Source organism: Meriones unguiculatus, chromosome 1 (assembly GCF_030254825.1).
Source record: "Meriones unguiculatus strain TT.TT164.6M chromosome 1, Bangor_MerUng_6.1, whole genome shotgun sequence".
Taxonomy (NCBI): domain Eukaryota; kingdom Metazoa; phylum Chordata; class Mammalia; order Rodentia; family Muridae; genus Meriones; species Meriones unguiculatus.
Genome location: NC_083349.1, coordinates 194839226 through 194860469, shown reverse-complemented (window position 1 = coordinate 194860469; position 21244 = coordinate 194839226). Strand labels below are relative to the sequence as shown.

The window sequence follows — 21244 nt, the reverse complement described above, 5'->3', positions numbered from 1 at the left end:
AAAAAAAAAAAAAAAAGAGAAAAAAAGAAAAAAAAAAAAAAAAAGGAAAAAAAATTGCTGCACCATCATGGGCAGTATCTCAGAACTGAAAAAAACCCTAAAACCATTCCATACTGCATACATGACAAATACACACACTTTAAAATATTAGTGAACTCTGTAGGATCTTAGTTACTGTTGAAATCAAGGCTTGCCAGCATAACACCAAGAAAAAGTAGTCAAATTTATAACCTTGTACAGAATGCTGACATGCCTCTAGGAGACGGTGTAGACCATGCCCCGTAACTTTTCTTTCCCACTCCCTATAAAGCCTGCACCATTCTATCCGTACCACTGCAGGAGAGGATGAGCCAAGGGATCCAGCTTGTCCATCTGTTTCTTGATTTCCAAATATGAGCCCTGTAAGACAATGGTCATAAGATGATCTCACAGGAGAGAAAGGACCCCTCCCACTTTCTACAGGCCACAGGGGCCCAAGGCAAGATAGGTAATTGGAGGAACGAAGACAAGGGGGTTCCCACCCTCAAAGAGGCCCAGTTGGGTTGGGAACACTTATAAATATGAAAATGACTGAAGATGCTTACAAAACAACATGCAGGTGGGTCTCCCTCATTTTATGCAACTCCTACAACTCTAAAAAGGTTGCTTATAAATTAAAATAAATAAAATCAATGTCCTCCAAAGATTAGGCTAAAGAATCTGGTAGCAAATCTTCACATAAAACAGTCTTTCTAATAAATAAATCATCCCTTCTAGGTGTGCCTTCTGTTAAACTGCACTGTGATACATAGGATTTGCTGAGAAGAGGCCCACCTGTAAACGTGAGTACAAATGAATGTCTATTCATGCAGAGACTGCAGACGAGGGGGGGGGAAATCTGGTGAGGGACAGCCTTGAGTCAAAGGATGATCTCTGCTCCGTGTGGCTGCCCCACCCCTAGAAGGACAGAAGATGCAGCCCCTGGATCTAGCTCCTTATCTTCAAGCCTCCTCTTCACCCTCCCAACCTTGGGCAGAGGTCTTTCCCACACCTTCCTAATTCCCCAAGAACTATGGAAAAACATTAAAATATGAACAACTTGTGAAAGATCAGTAGCAAAAATAAAGGTTGAGAGAGACACTAGGAGTGAAGAGATTTGGGGTAAGAAAGCTAACACAACAGAGAACAAGAACTGGAAAGTTTACAAAGGAAACATAAAGGAAACAAGAATTTGAGTAGTTTCTCTAAATCTTTATCCTAGTCTCATGAATTACAAGCATGAAAGAGCACAGAGCTAGACAAAGAAAAGGCAAAATACCTGGGTCATCTCCCGAATGGACATCACACTATCCAGAGCTTTCTGAAGCCGCTCATAATTCTTCTTCTGTTGATAACCAAAGAGAAGAAAATACTTAGAAAAATAAATACAAATCAGATACAAAGATATGATGAAAGAGAAGGTCAGCTTAAGTCTAGACTTGTGTGCCATGGAAACACAAACTTTACCAGTAAACTCTAGAGTTACATGCTAGCTAGAGTTAGATGTAATTGACTGGGTAAGTCACTAGTAATACACCTTAAAGTATTATAAGTCCTGTTTGTAAATGACAGGGGTGTTCTGATTGTTTGAACTTTGCATGTCAAGATTTTGGTGATGCTAGGGATTGATCCTATGGCCTCACACATGCCGATAAGAGCTCTCCATTGAGCTAAACAATTGAGTATACTCACCATTAAGTATAGTTACTCTGTAACTAAAAATAGTATTTCTGTGGTCATCCTCAGAGATAAATATATAAATCTAGCTATACTGGCCTAATGTACTGACAGATAACAATGAGGGATTGTGATATAATACAGTGATGGTTAATTTTAGAAGTCATTTTGAAAGCTGATGGCTCATGCTTAATCCCACACTTGAGAGGCAGAGGCAGGTGAGTTCCAGGATAGCCTGGCCTACAGGGTGAGTTCCAGATAACCAGGGCTAAAAAGAGAAACCATGCTTTTAAAAAACAATAGTCAATGGAGTACATACTTAATTGGTCAACACATGGTTTTTGGGTTTGTTTTGGAGGTATTTTGGTGTTCAGATTAACAGCTGAATCAGCAGACTGGGCAAAGACGATCATTTTGGTAATAAAGATCTCATACAGTAAAGACTAAAATAGAATGAGAAAGCTAATCTTCCCCAATCCTGGCCCTTGAATAAAAGGGTATTCCTTGCAAGCTGAGGGATCACCCTTCTCCTGGGTTTAGACTTGAACGAATGACAAAACTGGCCCTTGGGGTCTTGACCCTGCCTGGTTCTACTCTCTGGGGTTTCCGGCCTGATGGCTGTAGATGTAGGGACTTCTAACTGGGTGGGACTATCCCTCATGATAAACTCTCTCCTCTATAATTCCCATGTAGATGAATGTAATATATTTGTAGTTATCCATGACATTTTAGCTGTTTCTTTGGAGGACCTCATACGGTATTTTATATACATTATCTCTCTCTCTCTTTTAACACTCCACAAAATACAGGCAGGCAGTTGAAACTTAGAAAGATAAAGTACCTTCCTAGAAACATTCAAGTAGGAAGCCAAAGATCCTCTAATAGAATCCAGGTCTGCCTGCCTCCCATCAAGCCTATATACCTCATTGTTGCTCTGCTTTACTTTCTTCCCAGTCATGACCTCAATGTGTAGCCTAAGCCACCCTGAAATTTACTATGTAATCCAGGCTGGCCTCAACCCTGAGCAATTTTCCTGTCTCAGCCCAAGTGCTGGGAGTGCAGGTGTGAGGCAGCACACCTAGCCCCAGCCTACATTCTCCCCATCACCATGTAGCAGTGCTTATTTTCTTCCCTTCTTTTGACAAGCCCCGCTGTTTCATCAGATTACCTCTAGAGTTCAAGAAGCAAGTGTACTATTTCTTCTGTCCGGTACTTGAGCTGTTATGTATTGGAATGACAGCCCAACCTCCCATCATTTACCATTTCTGTTGGTTAGCTCTTTCTTCCCAAACAACTATACCTTAGGGTTAAAGGCCAGAGTCTTGGGATCAGTGGGGTCCACCACAGAGGGATAAGGCTCGAAGATGATGCTCTTTCTAGGGGACTCCAAAGCCGCTCTACACATGGCCACCAGCAGATCTACCACCTTAGGAGAGAAGAAAAAGAAAGAACTAAATTACTGCCCAGTTCTAGGATCAAGTGATCTCCAGAACTCAAATGGTTTCATGCCTTCCTAAAAATTTTAAATATTAGGGCTAGAGAGATGACTCAGAAGGTAACAATACTTGATGCTCTTGCAAAGAACCCAGGATCAGTTCCCAGGACCCGTATGACAGCTCACAATAGTCAGTAGCTCCAATTCTAGAGGATCTGATATCTCCCTTCTGATCTCTTTGTCCATCAGAAAACCCACATGGAACACATACATACATGCAGGAAAAACACTTATACCAGTAAAATAAAGATAAATCTTTACCTAAAGTGCAAATACTAGCAAAATTATTAAAGAAAAGAAATACCATCTTCAATCCCACAAATTCATTTGCTCCCAAGTAACTATAAAATTTGATGAATATCCTTCCACATATTCTGATAAAAAAAAAAGTTACTGTTCTTTCCCTCATGAGCAAAGAGGGCTGGGGAATTAATGGAGGATCTCATCTCTGATACACATTTGTAAATCTTTAACTGAAATAACTGTCCTGCTTTGGCCCTCCAAGCAGCTAGAAAGCTAAAGGTAGCTAAAGGAACATGCCACCACAAGCCTGACATGGTATTTGATTTTGGACATAACTGTGTATTACAATTTTACGTGTATAAATAGTATCTGTTCAGTATTTTCAACATAAAAATATGCCATAATTTGAATGGCCCTCCAACAGAGTCCATTATCCATTTTTGTTTTATTAAAAGCTTTCATTAAGCATAAAAGCATATTTGGAAGCTAAACTACAAGGAATAAAACTGCTGGGTTCCTTTGTTTTTATTTTTTTATTTTGAGATTGGGTCTTAATATGCAGCTATGGTTGGACTAGAACTCACTATAAAGACCAAGTTAGTCTAAAACTCACAGAGATGCTCCTGCCTCTGCCTCTTTTTTTTTTTTAATTTACTTATTTGTTTGTTTTTTTGTTTATTAATTGTTCTGCCTGCATGTGTGCCTGCAGGTCAGAAGAGGGCGCCAGATCTCATTATAGATGGTTGTAAGCCACCATGTGGTTGCTGGGAATTGAACTCAGGAACTTTGGTAGAACAGCCAATGCTCTTAACCTCTGAGCCATCTCTCCAGCCCCTGCCTCTGCCTCTTAAATCCTGAGATTGAAGGCATTGCCATCATACCTGGCCTCTTCTGCTTTTCCTGATCCCAGTTCCCCAGTGTCTTTTTCCTCTCTCATACCTCTGCTCCAGTAGCCACCTCCTCTGCGGCTCCCGACATGACTCCCAGGGTGTAGAAGGAGAAGACGCATAGTTCTCGAGTACAGACAGCTGGCTAAAGGGGCACATTAAACAGAGAGCAGATGGATGGTTGTTACTGAGATGTAGGGAGAGAGAGAACTGACTTTAGGCAACACCAGAGTAAGGCAAGAATCTGGGGTGTGTTGAATGTTGAAGGGGACTATCAACCAAAATTTAAATGCCTTACTAGTAAGTCTGAGTGATCTTGCCTACCTATAAAGGTTTTTTTTCTGGTCTTTAGGGTGGTTACATGTTTTCTCTTCTGAGTTTCCAGAATATTGTTCCTCACTCTTAAATATATACACACAGATTATAATATGTAGCTAAGTGTTCTGCCTACCCACAGAGGTTTGGGAATCACCAAGTATACCCTGGTCAATACCAAACCCCTGTTTATAATCCAAAGAGGACTACTGAAATTTATTTTTTTAGAAAACAATTATTTCTAGAGTCTCCAGCATTGTGGACAAAACTTATCCTTGAATACAGGCCTAGGAAGAAATGGGAAGTAAAGGCTGTGGCCAAGGAAGAGGGTGAGAGCAGGGGCCCATACCTTGAGCATGGAGCCATTCTGGAAGACATGCTGCTCATCGCACACCACACAGTACTCATTCAACGTTGGAATCCTCTGCTCTGCATACTTCATGATCTGGGGAGAGAGCGGAGTTTACATCTTTCAGAATTACAGAAGTTTTCAAGTTGTTTTTAGCTTAGATCCTGAACTTAAACTGATGGCCTTACTATACTGTTCACTCTGTATGATACTGTACAAATAAGATCAGCACGACCTTTCAAATAGAAGTCTTGAGTTGACATCCTACCTCTCTATTTACTATCACAAATAACTAGGCAAGTCAGCTAAATTTAGCCTTGTTTGCTTCATAGAAACATAGGTATACTCCAAGAAGTAAGATTTGTCCACTGAAGTATTCAAATTCGGGGAGATGGCATTAAGCTTGTCAGCCTGAGTTTCTGGGACCTGTATGCAGGAACCAACACCCGAGAGTGTCTTCTGACCTTCACACAGTGTTACAGAACACATGTGTGTGCACACACACTCTCTTTCTTCCCTCTAATTAATTAATTAGATTAAAAAAATAAAATTTTAAGGCAGGCAATGGCAGTATATGCCTTTAATCCCAGCACTTGGGAGACAGAGGCAAGTGGATTTCTGTGAGTTCAAGAACAGCCTGGTTGAGTTCCAGGATAGCTAGTGCTGTTTCACAGAGAAACCTTGTCTTAAAAAAAGAAACAAAGGAAGAAAAAGAAAATGTTGGTTTTAGTCTTCATCATTATGTATTTGGTAAGTGGAGGGGCGCGGGCCACAGGCAATGTAGAGGTCACAGGGCCACACTGCGGGTCAGTCCTCTCCTTGCACCTTTATGTGCATTCTGGGGATTGTCAGACTTGCTCAAGTGCTGTTGCTAGCTAAGCCACTTCAAGGCTCCCATGAAAACAGCTTATAAACAGGTCCTAACTAATCAGTTACAGTGGCTGTAGTCATTATAGACTTTCTACTCGTGTCATTAGAGTATTCGAGTCAAGATTAGATGTTGGAGGGCAGGGCTTAAGTAATTTCTACCACCTAGGACAATTAACCCATCTCCTACACACGCACGCACGCATGCACACGTACACACCTCCCCCCGCGCCCCCCAGACTCCATGCTAAGAAAATGGCACAAATCAGGAGGTCTTATAGCGATATCTAAACTGCTTGGTTTTAAAGTCTTTCTTTATCTAATACTCACTTAACCTGTTCTTATGTACAAATCAGGTTGTTCCCATTTACGCGTCTATGACTTGGTTATTGAGCTGTGAGTCAGTGGTTCCACACCTGTGGGTCAAGACCCCGCTGGGGAATGGAAAGAACCTTTCACAGGGTTCGCCAAAACCACTGGAAAATATTTACACTGTGATTCGTAACAGCAAAACTACAATTATGAAGTAGCAATGACAATAATTTTATGGTTGGGGTCACAGCAATAGGAAGGTTGAGAAACACTGCTATAAGTGTTCTCAACAATGCTGTGGTCCTCTTGAGGATGGAAGCCTGGCTTTCTTTCCTCTTAGTTATTCTATCAATACTCAATATAGTTCTGGAAACAAATCAACTCAGGAAATAACTGACTCAAGAGCTAGGAGATCGTAGGCAGTTAGATGGGTAAACAACAGAGACGAGCTTTGGAAAAAAGCTCTGAAGTTGATCACCTGGACGAGGAATCCATACTCCAGGGTGGGGATGTTCTTGCAGTGACCACTGACCTAGTAAGAGTACAAAAAAGACCCCATGAGTCTCTTACAAAGTGGGGCCCAAACACACCTATTTTATATGGACAACCCAAAATTCTCCTATAATAATTAAGCCTTAGCTTAGATCAACCTAAGTACTCACAGAGCTGGAGAGATCGTTACAAGTTTTTGTTATAGGTTCTGGGAAAGTTCACCTGTCTTTAACCCTCTTCAAAGTTAGAATAGGTTCACACAGCAACTGACTATCAAGTAGTAACCGTAACCTAATAATATTATACATGACTTCTCCTGGGCATGCCAATCTCCAGATTCTGCTTCATAAACTACTATCAGACAAACCTCTCAGATATTGCAGCTTAGATACAAGCATTTAATAATTAAAAACTATTCCATTCTATACATTCATGATATATACCTAGACTTGGGTGGAAAGCTCTAACCCCTTCCCCCCCCCGGCCCTTTGAATAGTTATCCCCTATATTTCCACCCTCACCCTCCTAATGCCCACATCAAACCATTCCCAGCCCATGTACCAAAGGAGAAGTCCGTGCTGGGGGAGGGAGGCCCACGTGCTGGGGGCACAGGAGACCTGCCTGGGGGCTAGGGGGATAGCCAAACACCTCTACTTTTGGGTTCTTCATGGTGCAAGAAATGGAACGATTCATAAGGCGTCCAACTCTAAGCTCTGGTACACCCAGTTTGCCTTTCAACATGGAGTCCTGTATGACAGGAAAACTGGGAGACCTGCAGAGAAAGAGCAAAGAAAAAGTAAGAAAAGTTGGGTGGTGGATGCAGAGGCAGAAAGATCTCTATGAGTATGGTCTACAGAGTGGGTTCTATGATAGCCAGGGCTACAAAGAGAAACCCTGTCTTAAAAAAAAAAAAAAAAAAAAAAAAACAGAAAAAAGAAAAGAAAGAAGGAAGGAAGGAAGGAAGGAAGGAAGGAAGGAAGGAAGGAAGGAAGGAAGGGAAAGAAAGAAACAAAGAAAAAATGAATAAAACTGGGAATTCATTATGAGTTCTAGAAGAAACTTAGAGAAAAGAACATCAGAGGCCACAAAAGATCACAAATATAAGGGATAGTCTATTGTTACCTTAAGTAGTGTCAAGAGAAAATAATAAATTACACAACTGGCTTTTATATCATGATTTGTATGTTCTTCAGGTTGTGGCATAGAAGAAAGACAGAGGCTAGCCTAGGCCACTGTGCCATTAAAACTAAGTATGGCTAAGTGTATTCTTTGAAGATGGTGTGCTCATTTTTTGTTGTGAGAAGAACTAAGCATGCAACGCCATGCTAAGCAAGTAGTTGCATCTTGAACCTTGCCTAAAGTTGACTATCCAACCATCCATAGTGATCCCTGAGACACTACAAATGTAGAAATGTGACCACCTTTGGAGGATGAGAAGACACTGAAGTGCAGAAATGTAAAACCAGGGTCAAAGGGGAGCAAGGTGTATTTCCAGAGCTTAGATATCAGTACATTCTCCATAAGAGCAGGAAGTTAGTATCTATTACTCTGTCTTTTCATGACAAGAAATAAAGATAAGAGCTGATGAGAAGACAGAAAAGACAAAGGGCTTGAAAAATGTTTCAGCAGCTCTTGAAAGAGGACCCAAGTTTGATTCCCAACACCCACATGGCAGCTTACAGCCATCTGTAACTCCAGTTCCAGGGGATTCAATACCCTCTCTTGGCCTCTGAGGGTACTAGGCACATAAATAGTGCAAGCAAAATGCCCATAAACAAACAAACAAACAAACAAACAAAAAGCAATTTAAAAAATATGGAAAAATAATACACTTGCCTCCAAAAGTTAGATACTGAATTTTACATAAGAGATGAGTTACAAATATGGAAACAAAGATTAAGGATAAGAATACAAAGGGGATCAGTACCATGTGTTGCTTTTAGTAGCTGAACGTTTAGAATTTAGTGGACTCAGAGAAAAGACATAAGAAATTAATCTAGGCATCTGAGAAGGAAACAAGAAAGGTATTTTGGAAATGATTAACTCTAAGGAAGTGCTTACTTGGGAATGGGTGAGAAGATGCTGAGGCCAGCTCGGAACTTCTTGATGGTACCACTTGCCTTGAACCAACTGTGCCTCTTCTCCTGCTGGGTCTTCAAGAAATCATTGCTCAGATGTTTCCATTGTTGGGATGTAAACATACCCAGGATCCTGGAAGATCAAGAAGATTAGGCAATTTCCAACAGAAGAACAGGACTAATAGAGGAAATTAATCTACTCATAGACTATAAAGCTAGTTATGATAGAATAACGTATGCCTAAAGCATCCTTGATTTAACACTGAACCATAGAAATACTGTCTTAAAGCACCTTCATCCTAGGAATAAATACTTACTCCCGTTACCTAACTAAATGGGCTGCAAAATTTCTGAAGAGACTATAAAGGTGAACATTCAGCCTAGAAAGGTTTAATGTCACAGATAACTACACTGAGAACAGAACAGAGGTGGCAAAAGAGAATACAACCTTGCAATAGTGCAGTAACTATGGCCATGAGGTACCACCCGTGTTAGGTGAATCTGAATTTATGGCCTTCACCTTGCAACCCAACTTGTCAATCACCTATCCTTGACCAGTTCTTAGAAGAATTCCTCTAGGTTATCATGATAAAACCACATCAGCTTCTTCAAACTCAAAACTTCACCTACAACCAATCTCTTTTTCTTCTCATCAGAGAACATCATAAGGTGTCAGTTTCCCTAATTTTCCAACCCTAATACAAAATCTATTTCTACTTCAACTCTTATCTCCAGCCCTTCATTCTCTGGAGACAAGTTAATCCTCCTATTTAAGACTGACTTCTCTATTTGGGTCTCATCTGTAGAGACCACTATCACACTCTCCTGTCCTGTCAGTTCCTTTCCCAAAGTCTCTAAAATACTTCATCTTTCTCCATCTCAGCTAGGCAAGTGCTCTACCTCTGAGCCACATCTTTAAGGGGATCCAGGTTCCTCTGACCTAGTTTTCATGTTTCTTCTTCCCCTGTCTACCCTCCTGAAGATTTCTTGGTTACTTTGAGTTTTAAAACATGTTCTACCTTTGATTCTCTTTCCATCCCTTCACTCTCTCCTTTAACAGTCGTACGTCTGCTGGTTTCAAGTCCCCCCACTGAAGCTTCTCCCAGCCCTAACCTCCCTGTGTCGAGTTGGCATGCTGCACACTGAACATCTTGCATACCCCAAAGTCGCCTTTTAACAGCACGTTTAAAATTCTTACCCTACAAACTTAGGTCCCCCCATAAATCCACTTTGATTTATTTACTTTTCATTAGTTTAAATCCAGGATGGGTACAGCATCACAGGGAGTCTGTGTCCAATGGCCTTCAGAGAAGGGTTGTTTTGGAATTTGGTGTGAACCAGGCCACTCTTTCCATGGGACCAAGTTACCTTTCCCCAGATCACTCTGCTTTTGTTTGGTTTGCCTCCAGGAGTCACTGTATTGTTTTTTGCTTTATACGCATAAGCACATCTGTTGCCTAGGTAGAATTCGGTTTCATCTCGGGCACAAACTCTTTCAATTTTAAGAAGGGCTGTGTGCTCTCTTTGGTTCCAGAGACTTCTCTTGTAGCCAGCAAAAATGGCTTTGCACCACAGCCTTCCAAACATGTTTGCTGCTTAAAAGTCCTGTTCCCAGGCCCCAGAAATCTGACCCTGAATTTCAGAAGCAGACTCTTCTTATTGGTAGTATAAGGTATACTATTAGTATAAGATATTTGGGCTAGCAACCCTGGAATTATTCCAGTATTTCTGGATTCTTAGAATATCCAATATATCTAAATCAGCCCAAGCAGCTGTTGTCTACACATATGTAGGAAAAACATTCACATATAAATTAAAATAAGTAACTATTTTTTTGTTTGTTCATTTGTTTTCCAAGACAGGGCTTCTCTGTATAGTTCTGGCTGTCTTGGAACGCTCTCTGTAGACCAGGCTGAGCCTTAACTCGGAGATCTACCTTCCTCTGCTTCTGGGATTAAAGGCATGAGCTACCACCAGGTAGTAATAAAAAACTGTAAACAAAGGAAAGTTATTCTGGCATTTTGCATGCTACCAGAGTGGTTTTCTAAGCTTTCAATAGGAAGCTGGAGATAACCAAATGGGTGCTTACAACTACTCTTTAAAAAAAAAAAAGAAATTGTTTATTGATTATTTGTAGTGTTCTGCCTACCTGTATGCCTGCATGCCAGAATAGGGCACGAGATCTCACTAAATGATTGTGAGCCACCATGTGTTGCTGGGAATTGAATTTAAGAGCTCTGGAAGTAAAGCCAGTGCTCTTAACCTCTGAGCCGTCTCTCCAGCCCAATATAAATATCTTAAAAGAAAAAAAAAAAAAAAAGCTTTTCAATAGATGCCAAGATGGCTCAGTAAATAAAGACTTGAATGAGTTTGATTACAGGGACCCAACATGGTAGAAAGAATTAACCCACAAGTTCTCCTCTGATCTCCATACATACACTGTGACAAATGCACTATGACACAAACATGCCCATGTAACAAATACTGTAGTTAAACAAACCGTGTTTCAGTGTCCTTGCTGCCCCGGCCAAGAGCTCAGTATCTCCCTGGAATTGAAGTCTCGTTTCTGGATTTCTTACACCATTTCCTATGCTTTACCACTGCATCTCCCACACACAGGCTGCTTTGTGTGTCTATGGCCCTGCAAGCGTTATCCACTCTTGAAGTCTGTCTATATACATAATTCTTAGCCATATTTAAAATCAATCAAGCATCTTCCTTCTGATGAAGATTGAGCCCCTCCTTCCTCTGTGTCCTTCTAAACTTTCAATCTATATTGACCTCTATAGGAAGGGAAGAGAAAGTAAGAAATGTCCAAGGTAGGAAAATGTGCTTCAGTTCTCCAAACACTAGAATAATAAACCATTAGCATAAAAAACTTTTTTTATTGTTGTTTTGTTTTGTTTGTTTGTTTTTTTCAAGACAAGGTTTCTCTGCTGTCCTGAACTTGCTTTGAAGACCAGGTTGGCCTCAAACTCAGAGATCTGTGTTCCTCTGCCTCCCTGAGTACTGGGATTACAGGCATGCACCACCGTGCCTGGTGCACATAAAAATCTTAATACATTCAACACCCTAAGCTTGTCTAAGTCCCTGGAGCCCTTCTGAGTAAACCACAAGAGAAAAACAAGAATAGTGTGGCTCTGATTCCTGTACTTTCGCTTAAGCACTGATTAATGAAGAACTTCTCCCTGAATTTCCCGAAAGTGTCATGTCTGACATTCAAAAAAATCACAGGCTTCTCCTCCACAACCAGAAATCTAGCTTCTCAATTTTATTTTAACTTTTCCTAGTAATCTTTTAGAGAAACATTCTTTGAAGAAAACATGACATTCAAGGCTCTGAGACATCTGTTATTAAAGTCTAGATTGTGACTGTCCCCCAAAGGTTAACACGCTGAAGACTTGGGCCCCAATCTGCGGCAGTACCAGGAAGTGGTAGAATATTTGTGAGCTAGGACTTGGTAGAAGGAAGAGAAGTCACTCACTGCAGGCATGCCCTTGTAGGGGATACCTGACCCCTCACATGGGTGTGAGACTTCCTGTCTGTCTGTGTTTGCCAGGCACATTGTAGGTCGAACAGACCCTTTCTACACCATGCTTCCACAACAATACAACACTGTGCTGTCAAAGATCCAAATAAGGTAAAGCTACTATGGGCTGAAACCTCCAAATTATGAGCCGAAATTAACTTTTCTTCCTTCTAAGTTAAACGGTCACAGAAATGAGAAGCTAAGATACACATATATTAGACTTTCTCTCTCACATGTCCATGACCAAAAGAAAAAAAATTCTTACTTTTTCAACTGAAGACCTAGCCCAAACCCTTCCTTATTCGATGGCTGGAAAACCTCAATTGATGGCTCTGCAAAGAAAAGAGAGAGTTTCCAATATGTATACATCAATATGTGTACATCTCTAGCCTCCACCAAGTCCAAAGTAACAGTTCAGTAGGACAGCACCCTCAGAGTCTAGACCCAGCAGTTGTTAGTTCAGTAGGACAGCATCCTCAGAGTCTAGACCCAGCAGTTGTTAGGCACCTCAGGCATAGCCATCTTGCAGTGGAGAGTAACTATGACTGTGGTGGCTGAACACAAAACTGCAACTTACTTAAAACATTATAAGAATTCTTATTTTCTTTTTTTTGTAACTTAATTGCTCAGTTTGTAAGTTTGTATTTTGGAGAGGACAATGTGTTGGAATGTCAATAAGTTGGACATGCCTGCACAGCAGGAAGGAAACTTGAGAAAGCAATAGAATCTAGAAGCTATAAAATAAATTTCAAATATCTTCAGTAGAAAGATGAGAGTTTTGAAGAAGAATAAATATCTTCAAATCAATAAAAAAATTTCACAAATCAAGAAGGCTATCAGATGACTAGAGATAAAGACACTAATGACAAAAATGGAAATACAGGGCGAGCACAAAGATCTTACTTCTAATTTTATTTTTACTTTAGTTAACTTAGGACTTTGGATCAGACCATACTCAGACTACCCACTTGTCCAAAATCACTGCCCTTTACCTGGTCCATCGAGGTACTGGGAGAGAGAAAACCGTAGCCTCAACACAATAGGTTCTGTTCGAAGGACCTTCCAAGCTGTAGATACTTCCTCCTAGAAGAATAAGAGAAGGCACTTCTGATTTACACTGGAGAAGCGGACGAGAAGTTTCCTCTCTGAGGAAATGTACACATGTACATCACAGTCCACACCACTGTCTGCTGATGCTCTTGACGGATGAAGAATATATGCTCAAATACAGCACTCAAGAACAAGATACAAGGTCCTCAGGAAAAAACCACGAGGCAAGCTACACATGCTATTGGCACTACTCACATCAAGGAAGCTGATGTTGATGTGGAGGTCAATGTCCACGTCATCGATAGTTCCATATTCTCTACAGAGACACAGGTAACCACAGGTGAGGCTCATTAAGAGAGAGAAGGAAATAGAAGGTAAAGCAGAACTGAACCTGGGACCAGGAGAAAGGGTAAAGGTAGCTTGACATTTCAGATCTTAGCTACATGTCAGGCTACTTGCATGACCACAGCCCTTCTTACCTCAAAGGTGAAACTACTAACCTAGAGGCATTTAGAATGAGATGGAACAGCTAAGAAAAGGAGTTCTAACCCCTAGACCCTACCATTAGCATGCTTCAATATTCTGAACAGCCTTTTATTACTAAACTCATACATTTATTACCCCATTGTACCATTAAAAAAACAAACAAACAAACAAACAAAAAACCACACCAAAAACCTCTAGCCTTTTAAAGATCATTGTCACCCTGAAGTGGAAATCCCACCTGATGGACACGGAGTTCTCACTGTAGATCTCTTTCACTGCTTCAATGTCTGCATCAAGCTGTGGGTGTCTATATAGGTCAGCTGCACAGCTCCCCTGATAGAGCAGTAAAAATATCAATGGTAGCAGGGGTAGAAAGTTAGACAAAGGGAAAGAAAGAAAAAGAGAGAGAGAGGGAAAGAAAGAAACAGAGAGAGAGAGGAAGAAGGAAGGAAGGAAGGAAGGAAGGAAGGAAGGAAGGAAAGAAAGAAAGAAAGAAAGAAAGAAAGAAAGAAAGAAGGAAGGAAAGAAAGGTAAAAGAACATGAAGCTACAGCAGGAACAGGAGAAACCCAAGCGAATAGAATGGAGCAAGTCCCTCCCCACCCCTCCGAGAACACCTCAGCAGGCCAACAGGCAGGCTTTGCTGAGAGTTCACATCCTTCAAGCTCTAGATTTTTCTTGCAAACTTTATCTTCTATGGAAATTCAGAAGAGTTCTCTCTGAAGAGCATTCTGAGAGTCTGAGCAACTTTGCTCAGGACTTTGCTCTGGGTAACAATGATAATGCATTCTCTCCAGGAGTCACTTAAAATTTGGCTAATGAGAGAAGAAAATGATTGTTTCTAACTAACAGATGGGTAGCTTTCATGAAGAGGATACACTTTACTGTACGATAATGACAAGTCCTAGGCATGAGCAAGGAAAATGAATCAGTTCTGAGAGACTCTTATCAGGCCCCAACATTACATCTCATTTCATCTCTCTTCAGAAGAACTTCTCTTTCTTGATATACCCAGCACATAAAATCTAAATTATCCAACACTGAGTTTTGAGGAGTGCAACCTCACCTGAACTCCATACAGAAATTCCTCTGATTCATTATCTCCTTCAGAATCATCATCATTCCAGAACTGGCCTTTGATGTCCTGGAGATAAACAAACAAAAACAAGATGCAGCATCCTTTATTAGATCCTTGTTATTGCAGAACAGAGTAGGGCAAAGGACAGGAACTGGATCCTCACATTTCTTGGGATAGAATGGCTGAAGCCTTAATCCTTTTACCCCACACACTTCACTCTGAGTCCAATATTTATCTACAACCTCGCTCTGACTAGGTGGGATAGAGGAAAACATACTTAAGCTCTGCCTCATCTCTTGTCTTATGTGTTGTCTTTGAGGCAGGGTTTTTCTCTGTAGCCCTGCCTGGTCTGGACCTTGCAGCAATTCATCTGCCTCAGCCTCCCATGTGCTGGGATTACAGGTGCAGGGCATCACAGCTGGCTCTCAGCACTACTCTTCTATCTCCTAGAGTCTTAGGAAACACTCCCCTTCCTTTTAAAGGGAACAGCCCTAGAGCCCCTAAAGTAACAGTTTCCACGTTTCTTTCTTTTACTTCAAACATCTACTGTCAAAAGGGCAAGAGGGGGAAATAGCAGGAAAAGGTAAGGTCGGCTTTGTCTTATCTACCCGCAGATGATTAGTTAGGAGACATGAAGAGTCAGTCCTCACCATTGGGTCAGTGGGTCTCACAAACACTCTCAGGTCAGTGCTAGGCAGCACCCCTCCATACCACCAACTGAACCCAGGCCAACAGAATGAGCATTTAGGAGACCACAGAACAAGACAACGGAGGGGATGATGTCATAGGTACTGGCGATCTGCTGGGGATGGCAGGCTCTGGTCTTGCGGGAATAAGTCAGTGTCCTGTAGAAGGGAGATAACAATTGGGTTCACCACTTACTAGTGGGGTAGTATACACATAAGTATATTTTAGCCAACTATGGACACATGCAAAGAGGCAGAATTCATGTAGATACACACGCACACCTCAGCAGTTCTTTAACCAAGTTGAAAGCAAATAGAATAAACATCTCTCTATTCCACTCAAAGTTGAAAGGTGGGACTCAAGCATCTTCTCTAGTCTAGATTACAATAAGCTTACAGCAAAGTGACAGCGGCAGGGACAACTCTATTCTAACCAGTTCACTTACGAACTGTCACCAGCCTTAAGAGCCAGAACTCGATCCTTTTTTAGACTCTTTGCTCCTATTTTCTTACTGGATCATTATGGTTTTTTTTTTCCTTTGCATATGCATTTGTGTGCAGGCAAATGTGTATGCAGGTACCTGTGTGTGTGTGTGTGTGTGTGTGTGTGTGTCTCCAAGGCTGGCTTTAGGAGTCTTTTTCAATCATTTTCTACTTGACTGAGACAAGGTATCTCAGCTAACCCTGTATCTCACCAATACAGGCTAGTCCAGCTAGCCAGCTCACCAAGACCCTATGCCCACATCCCCAGGGCTGGAGCTACATGTAGACACCGTGCCCACCTGGCATTTATGTAGGCTCCAGGGGTCAAAACTTTAGTCCTCACATTTGCATGCAGACATTTTAACCAACAAGCTATATCCGTAGCCCCTCATTATTACTTATAAAAATTAGTTTTAGTTGAACTCAGTAGCATACACAGTCCCAGCAGTAAGGAGGGAAATCTAGGAAAAGGAAGATCACATGTTTGAGGTCAGCCTGGGTTACTATGAAGATTTTTGTCTAAAAAAATGAATCCAAGAGGGCTGGAGAGATGGCTTACAGAGAACCTGAGTTGGATTCCCAGTACCAGGCAGCTCATAACTGCTACAACTCTAGGTCCAGTGGACCCACCTGCACACATTCATAAAATCTAAAAAAATAAAAGCAGTATTACTAGAAGCCATTCTATGACAATCACCTTATTTAGAGCTCTCAGTGACACTGAGGGTGCTCCGGTAAACACTGAGTTGTCACAGCCGAAACAAGGCTCCAGGGTCATCTTGGAACCTCCACACAGTTACAGTAATAATCCAACAGGCACTCAGACAAGTGCTAACCTCTTCCCCTACAACCTTCATCCTATTAGTCTATTTTTAGCCTCGCTGAAGCCTTCACTAGCATCAGGTCAGGAAAAAAAAAATACTCAGCTATGAAATTATGAAGACTTGAAAGGTAGAGGTTGTCAAAGCTACTGAAACAGCTCAGCAGTAGCGGAGCTACCTTCTGCAGCTCTCTAGATCAGTAGGTCACAAACATACATCTGGGGAACTTTCAACTAGGACCAAAACACAGCTCTACCCCATATCCAATCAGTACAATTTCATAAGAATTAAGCTTAAATGTTAAATCAGTTAAAAGCTCTACTATTAAGACAAAATTAGGAATTACTATTCTAGCCCTTCTTGGCTCTACAGATACCTCAATCTAACCCACTCCAAACTCAGGGGTATTTTTGGTCATTAAGGTGATTCTATCCAGCCTTACTTTTCTATTTTCTACATCAGTGCTTCTATGTGGAACAGTGTGCCTAAAGCATCAACATTCCCTGGGACTTTGTTAAAATGCCAATTCTTAACTCTCAACCCCTGGAACTTAGTGAAGCAGAGAAGCTAGGGCTGGAACTCACTGATGTTTTAACAAGCCTGAAAGTTATTATGCTACATGATAAAATCTGAGATCCATTCCTCTAGGTCATTGCTACATGATAATATCTGAGAAGCGTTCCTCTAGTTCTTCCAAGGGTCTGTCACCTGTTCTCAGATACCAAGATAAACCTGGCAATCGGTCCAAGATGGAGCTATAAAGTACAATGCCAAAGCAAAATCTGTGTTGCAGTCCTTGGGCTCACAGTACTATCTGACTGATCAACATACAATATAGAAAAGTCAATTACAACTGAAGTTATTAGAGATAGAAAACCTGATATCCGATAATTGCTTTAAAATACTCCTGAGAGGGAGAATATGAGCTAGGTACAATTATATGTATGAAAAAAACTCATTGTTTTCAAGATCAATTAGAATTTTTTACTTTTATTTATTTTAGTAGTAGTAGTAGTAGTATTTTTTGTTTTGTTGAGACAGGGCTTCTCTTTGTAACCATGGCTGTCCTGGATCTTGCTCTGTAGACCAGGCTGGCTTCGAACTCACAAAGATCTGCCCGCCTCTGCCTCCCAAGTGCTGGGACTAAAGGTGTGTGCCACCACCACCCGGCTTTAGAATTTTATTTTCAATTTTAAAAATTAAGTATTACTCCAATTCCAAATAAAATAAGTGGGAAAATATATTAAATAAATTTTGCAAAATATTGATAGCTATAAATTAGGCATGGTGGCACATGTCTTTAATCTCTACCTTCTAAATTCAAGGTCAGCTTGGTCTACCGAGTGAGTTCCAGGATAGCCAGGACTACAAAGAGAAACCTATTTCAAAAAAAAATCCCAGAATTTAAGAAGCAGAGGCAAATGGATCTCTTTGAGTTCGTGGTCATCGTGGTCTAAATAATTAGTTCCAGGACAGCCATGGGATTCTAAAATCACATGCTCTCCTTAGAAAGTCAACTCTACATGTTAACAGCAAGATTCCCTTTGTCCCCCTGCTACTGTCCAAGCACAGCAGGCACAGTCCCTGTATACAGCCTTGTCTCTGCTGCTCTCCCCTTGTAGGATGCCTCTTCAGACATCCACACTCTGCTCAAAGGTCACCTTGTCTACACTGTATAAAATACCCACAGTAGCATTCTCTATCCTCTCTACAGTATTTCCTTCCCCACAGCTCTGATTACTCTAATATATTTCTCTCTCACCAGAGTATAAACTGTATGTATCTGAGTGTTCTGTATGCACACCAGAGGAGGGAATCAGATCCCATTACAGATGTTTGTGATCCACCATATGGTTTGCTGGGAATTGATCTTAGGACCTCTGGAAGAGAGTGCTCTTAACCACTGAGCCATCTCTCCAGCCCTGACTGTAAACTCCGTAGGTAGATTTTTACTGTTTTCAGCGTTATCAGCCTCTAGAACACATTTACTGAATTAGTGAATGATCCCCTCAGCTATGTACCTAGACAAATAGGAGATAAATATAAGAACTTAAACGCTGCTACTAGACATCAACAAAAATCACACAAAATGCTTTTTAAAAGTCAAGACTTCATTCACCTTCAAAAGGAGCCCGAGAAGCAAATTGTGAAGTTCTAGGGTCTGGGACTTTTTTTTTTAGATTTGAAAATAAACAGTCAAATGCTGATCTGGATGAACATGGAGGAATAAAGAGAGAAGCACTACTGTCCAGCCTGGGTTGTCTTGGGGTGAGTAGAATGGCGGCAGCTTAGGCTAGAGGTGCCAACTTTTTCAAGGTCTTTCACTGTAGAAGTCAAGAAAACCCATGCATTTCTTCAGCATTTGCTGCTTGGCTTCTGCTCCTATTAAAAGGAGGGAAAAAGAAATCAGAGATTTTCCAAGGGAAAGATGGTTTTGAAATGACCAGCTTTTCAAAACAGACTGTTTTAGTGACAGAGACTTGAATCCTCAACACTAACTGCCCTTCCCTTGGAGTTGGGGAGTAGATTTAAAATTTGGAGAGTAGAAAAAGGCAGGTGGTGGATCATGGGATTCACAGATGTTTAACAAAAGATGTGAGGGGCAGAGAGAGCTGAAAGATGACCTAGTTCAAGGGTTTCATGTTACATATTTGATACTCCAACCTAGGGAGGTCATACAACTTGCATAAGTAACCTGAACATTTGATAGGTCCTAAATTTATCCATGTTTCACTTGATGAAGCAATAACCAAAGCAGCGGTTAATGAACTAAGAGGGGGAAAAAAGATCTGGAACCTTGCAGGAGGAGCTGAGCCAAACAGGGATGGTAAGAGTGCCCAGGGATGTGTGCTGTTAAGCTCAGCGTTTATTTTGGGTGATAGCAGCTCGGGTAACATGCACGATCTATTTCTATGAGATAATGCCGAAGGTAAATAAGCCTTAGGACGACTCACAAAGGTCTTTTTCCCTAGGTCCACAGGCACTTTTCAGAGTGACCACTGACGAGTACCTAGTCAGAGAAGCCTCTGATCCCAACGTCTACATGTTGGGCTGGACTCCCAGCTCGGCGTGCGGGGAGAGGAAACCTACACCGCAACAGGAGTATCAAAAGGACCAGGCTCCCAAACAAAGGGAGGAGCGGGCGCCGAGGGGCGACAGCCGCCGGCCAGCGCTACCCCGGCGCCCGCGGAGGGAGAGGACTCCGCGCCTGCAGGCAGGGCCCGAGGCCTCCCCTCCGCGGGGGCCCCGGGGGAACCTCGGCTCGGGCCCTCCCGGCGAAGAAGCCGTCGGCGGCTCCGGCCGCCCAGCCGCGCGAAGCCCGCCAGCGACCCTCCCTCGGTCGCGCAGGCAGGCAGGGCGGATCCCGCCCGCCCCGCCCCGCCCCATCCCCGCGCCGGCCTCCCCACACGCAAGCCTAGAGAGTACTCACGGCGGGCGACCCCGGGCCGCGCGCGGCCGCCGCGGAGGGGACGAGCGGCCCGGGACGCCCCGCGGGGGCGGAGCGGCAGGCCGAGGGGCGGGGACAGAGGCGGGCGGCCGAGGTCGCGCACCCCACGCCTCAGCGTGCCGTCTCGGGCACGCCGGGCCACTCTGCGCATGCTCGGGAGGGGCCACCGGGGACACGTGCCCGCTCCCGACCAACCGCCGTGCGAGCTGGACCTGGGCCTCTCCCCGCCCCGGAATGCCCGCCTGGGCGCGCGTGCGCAGTGATCCATAGAGCTAGGCGTGAGGGAGCGAGCGGGCGGCGCTTGCGCCCTGGGTCCCGGAGGGAGCGTGAGCGAGAGATGCTCCGGGCTCGCGAAAAAATTATGTTTTTCTATGCCGCCTCGTGTGGCTGGGAGGATTGCGGAAGGAAGGCCATCTAGCTTGTCTAATTAGAAATACCGAGATGGCCCCTTGCAGATTGAAAATATGAATCAAAAGTTAAAAGTCTGAAATCTGACTCAACGCACCCTGGCTTTCTGCTCAAACAACTCTGCAGGTGCTGGGGACGTAGCTCTCTTGGTAGAGTGCTTGCCCAGCATTCGCAAAGCCTTGGTTTATGCACAGCTGTGTAAATCATGCAATCTGTGTTCTCAGCATTCAGGAAGTTGAGGCAGAAAAATCAAGTTAGAAGTCTTCTGCTATATAGCGAATTCAAGGCCAACCTGGATATATGAGACCATCTCAAAATGAACTAAACGAGAGGTTTTAGTCGGGGTGGAAGAGATGGCGCAGCTGTTAAGAACAGCGGCTGCACTTGCTGAAGACCTGTGTTGGGTTCCCAGCACCTACATGGCAGTTCACAATCTGTATTTCCAGTTTTGTGAGATCCGCCACCCTCTTCTGGCCACCACGGCGACTAAAAACCACTGTGGCGCATACACATGTATGCAGGA

At 42.6% G+C, this 21244-nt stretch overlaps 2 protein-coding genes across 7 annotated transcripts in view; both read right to left on the bottom strand.

Annotated features, from left to right (window-relative positions):
- Parp6 (poly(ADP-ribose) polymerase family member 6) overlaps window positions 1-20451 on the bottom strand; it is a 32934-nt gene extending 12483 nt beyond the window's left edge. For 2 of the 6 annotated variants that reach the window (XM_021638808.2, XM_021638811.2), the window contains exons 1-16: window positions 20296-20450; window positions 18985-19247; window positions 15526-15720; window positions 14864-14941; window positions 14037-14131; window positions 13568-13628; window positions 13255-13345; window positions 12528-12594; window positions 8717-8866; window positions 7217-7427; window positions 6642-6695; window positions 4985-5080; window positions 4373-4465; window positions 2996-3121; window positions 1298-1363; window positions 332-399 (exon numbers count right to left, since the gene is read on the bottom strand). In XM_021638808.2, the coding sequence (XP_021494483.1) occupies window positions 332-399; window positions 1298-1363; window positions 2996-3121; window positions 4373-4465; window positions 4985-5080; window positions 6642-6695; window positions 7217-7427; window positions 8717-8866; window positions 12528-12594; window positions 13255-13345; window positions 13568-13628; window positions 14037-14131; window positions 14864-14941; window positions 15526-15528 (1259 nt within the window). In that variant the 5' untranslated portion in view covers window positions 15529-15720; window positions 18985-19247; window positions 20296-20450. Of the gene's footprint in view, window positions 1-331; window positions 400-1297; window positions 1364-2995; window positions 3122-4372; window positions 4466-4984; window positions 5081-6641; window positions 6696-7216; window positions 7428-8716; window positions 8867-12527; window positions 12595-13254; window positions 13346-13567; window positions 13629-14036; window positions 14132-14863; window positions 14942-15525; window positions 15721-18984; window positions 19248-19819; window positions 19938-20295 lie in introns of those variants that run through there. The other 4 variants (XM_021638812.2, XM_021638813.2, XR_009588468.1 and 1 more) reach the window with 3 other exon arrangements.
- LOC132650101 (large ribosomal subunit protein eL33-like) lies at window positions 8874-10876 on the bottom strand. The gene has a single exon (XM_060375281.1). It carries the CDS (start codon window positions 10318-10320, stop codon window positions 9988-9990), a length of 333 nt encoding a protein of 110 aa, XP_060231264.1. The 5' UTR covers window positions 10321-10876; the 3' UTR covers window positions 8874-9987.
- Window positions 20452-21244: the final 793 nt, after the last annotated feature.

Coding starts and splice junctions, on each gene's coding strand:
- LOC132650101 (XM_060375281.1), bottom strand. CDS start 10,320: ATGTTTGGAAGGCTGTGGTGCAAAGCCATTTTTGCTGGCTACAAGAGA.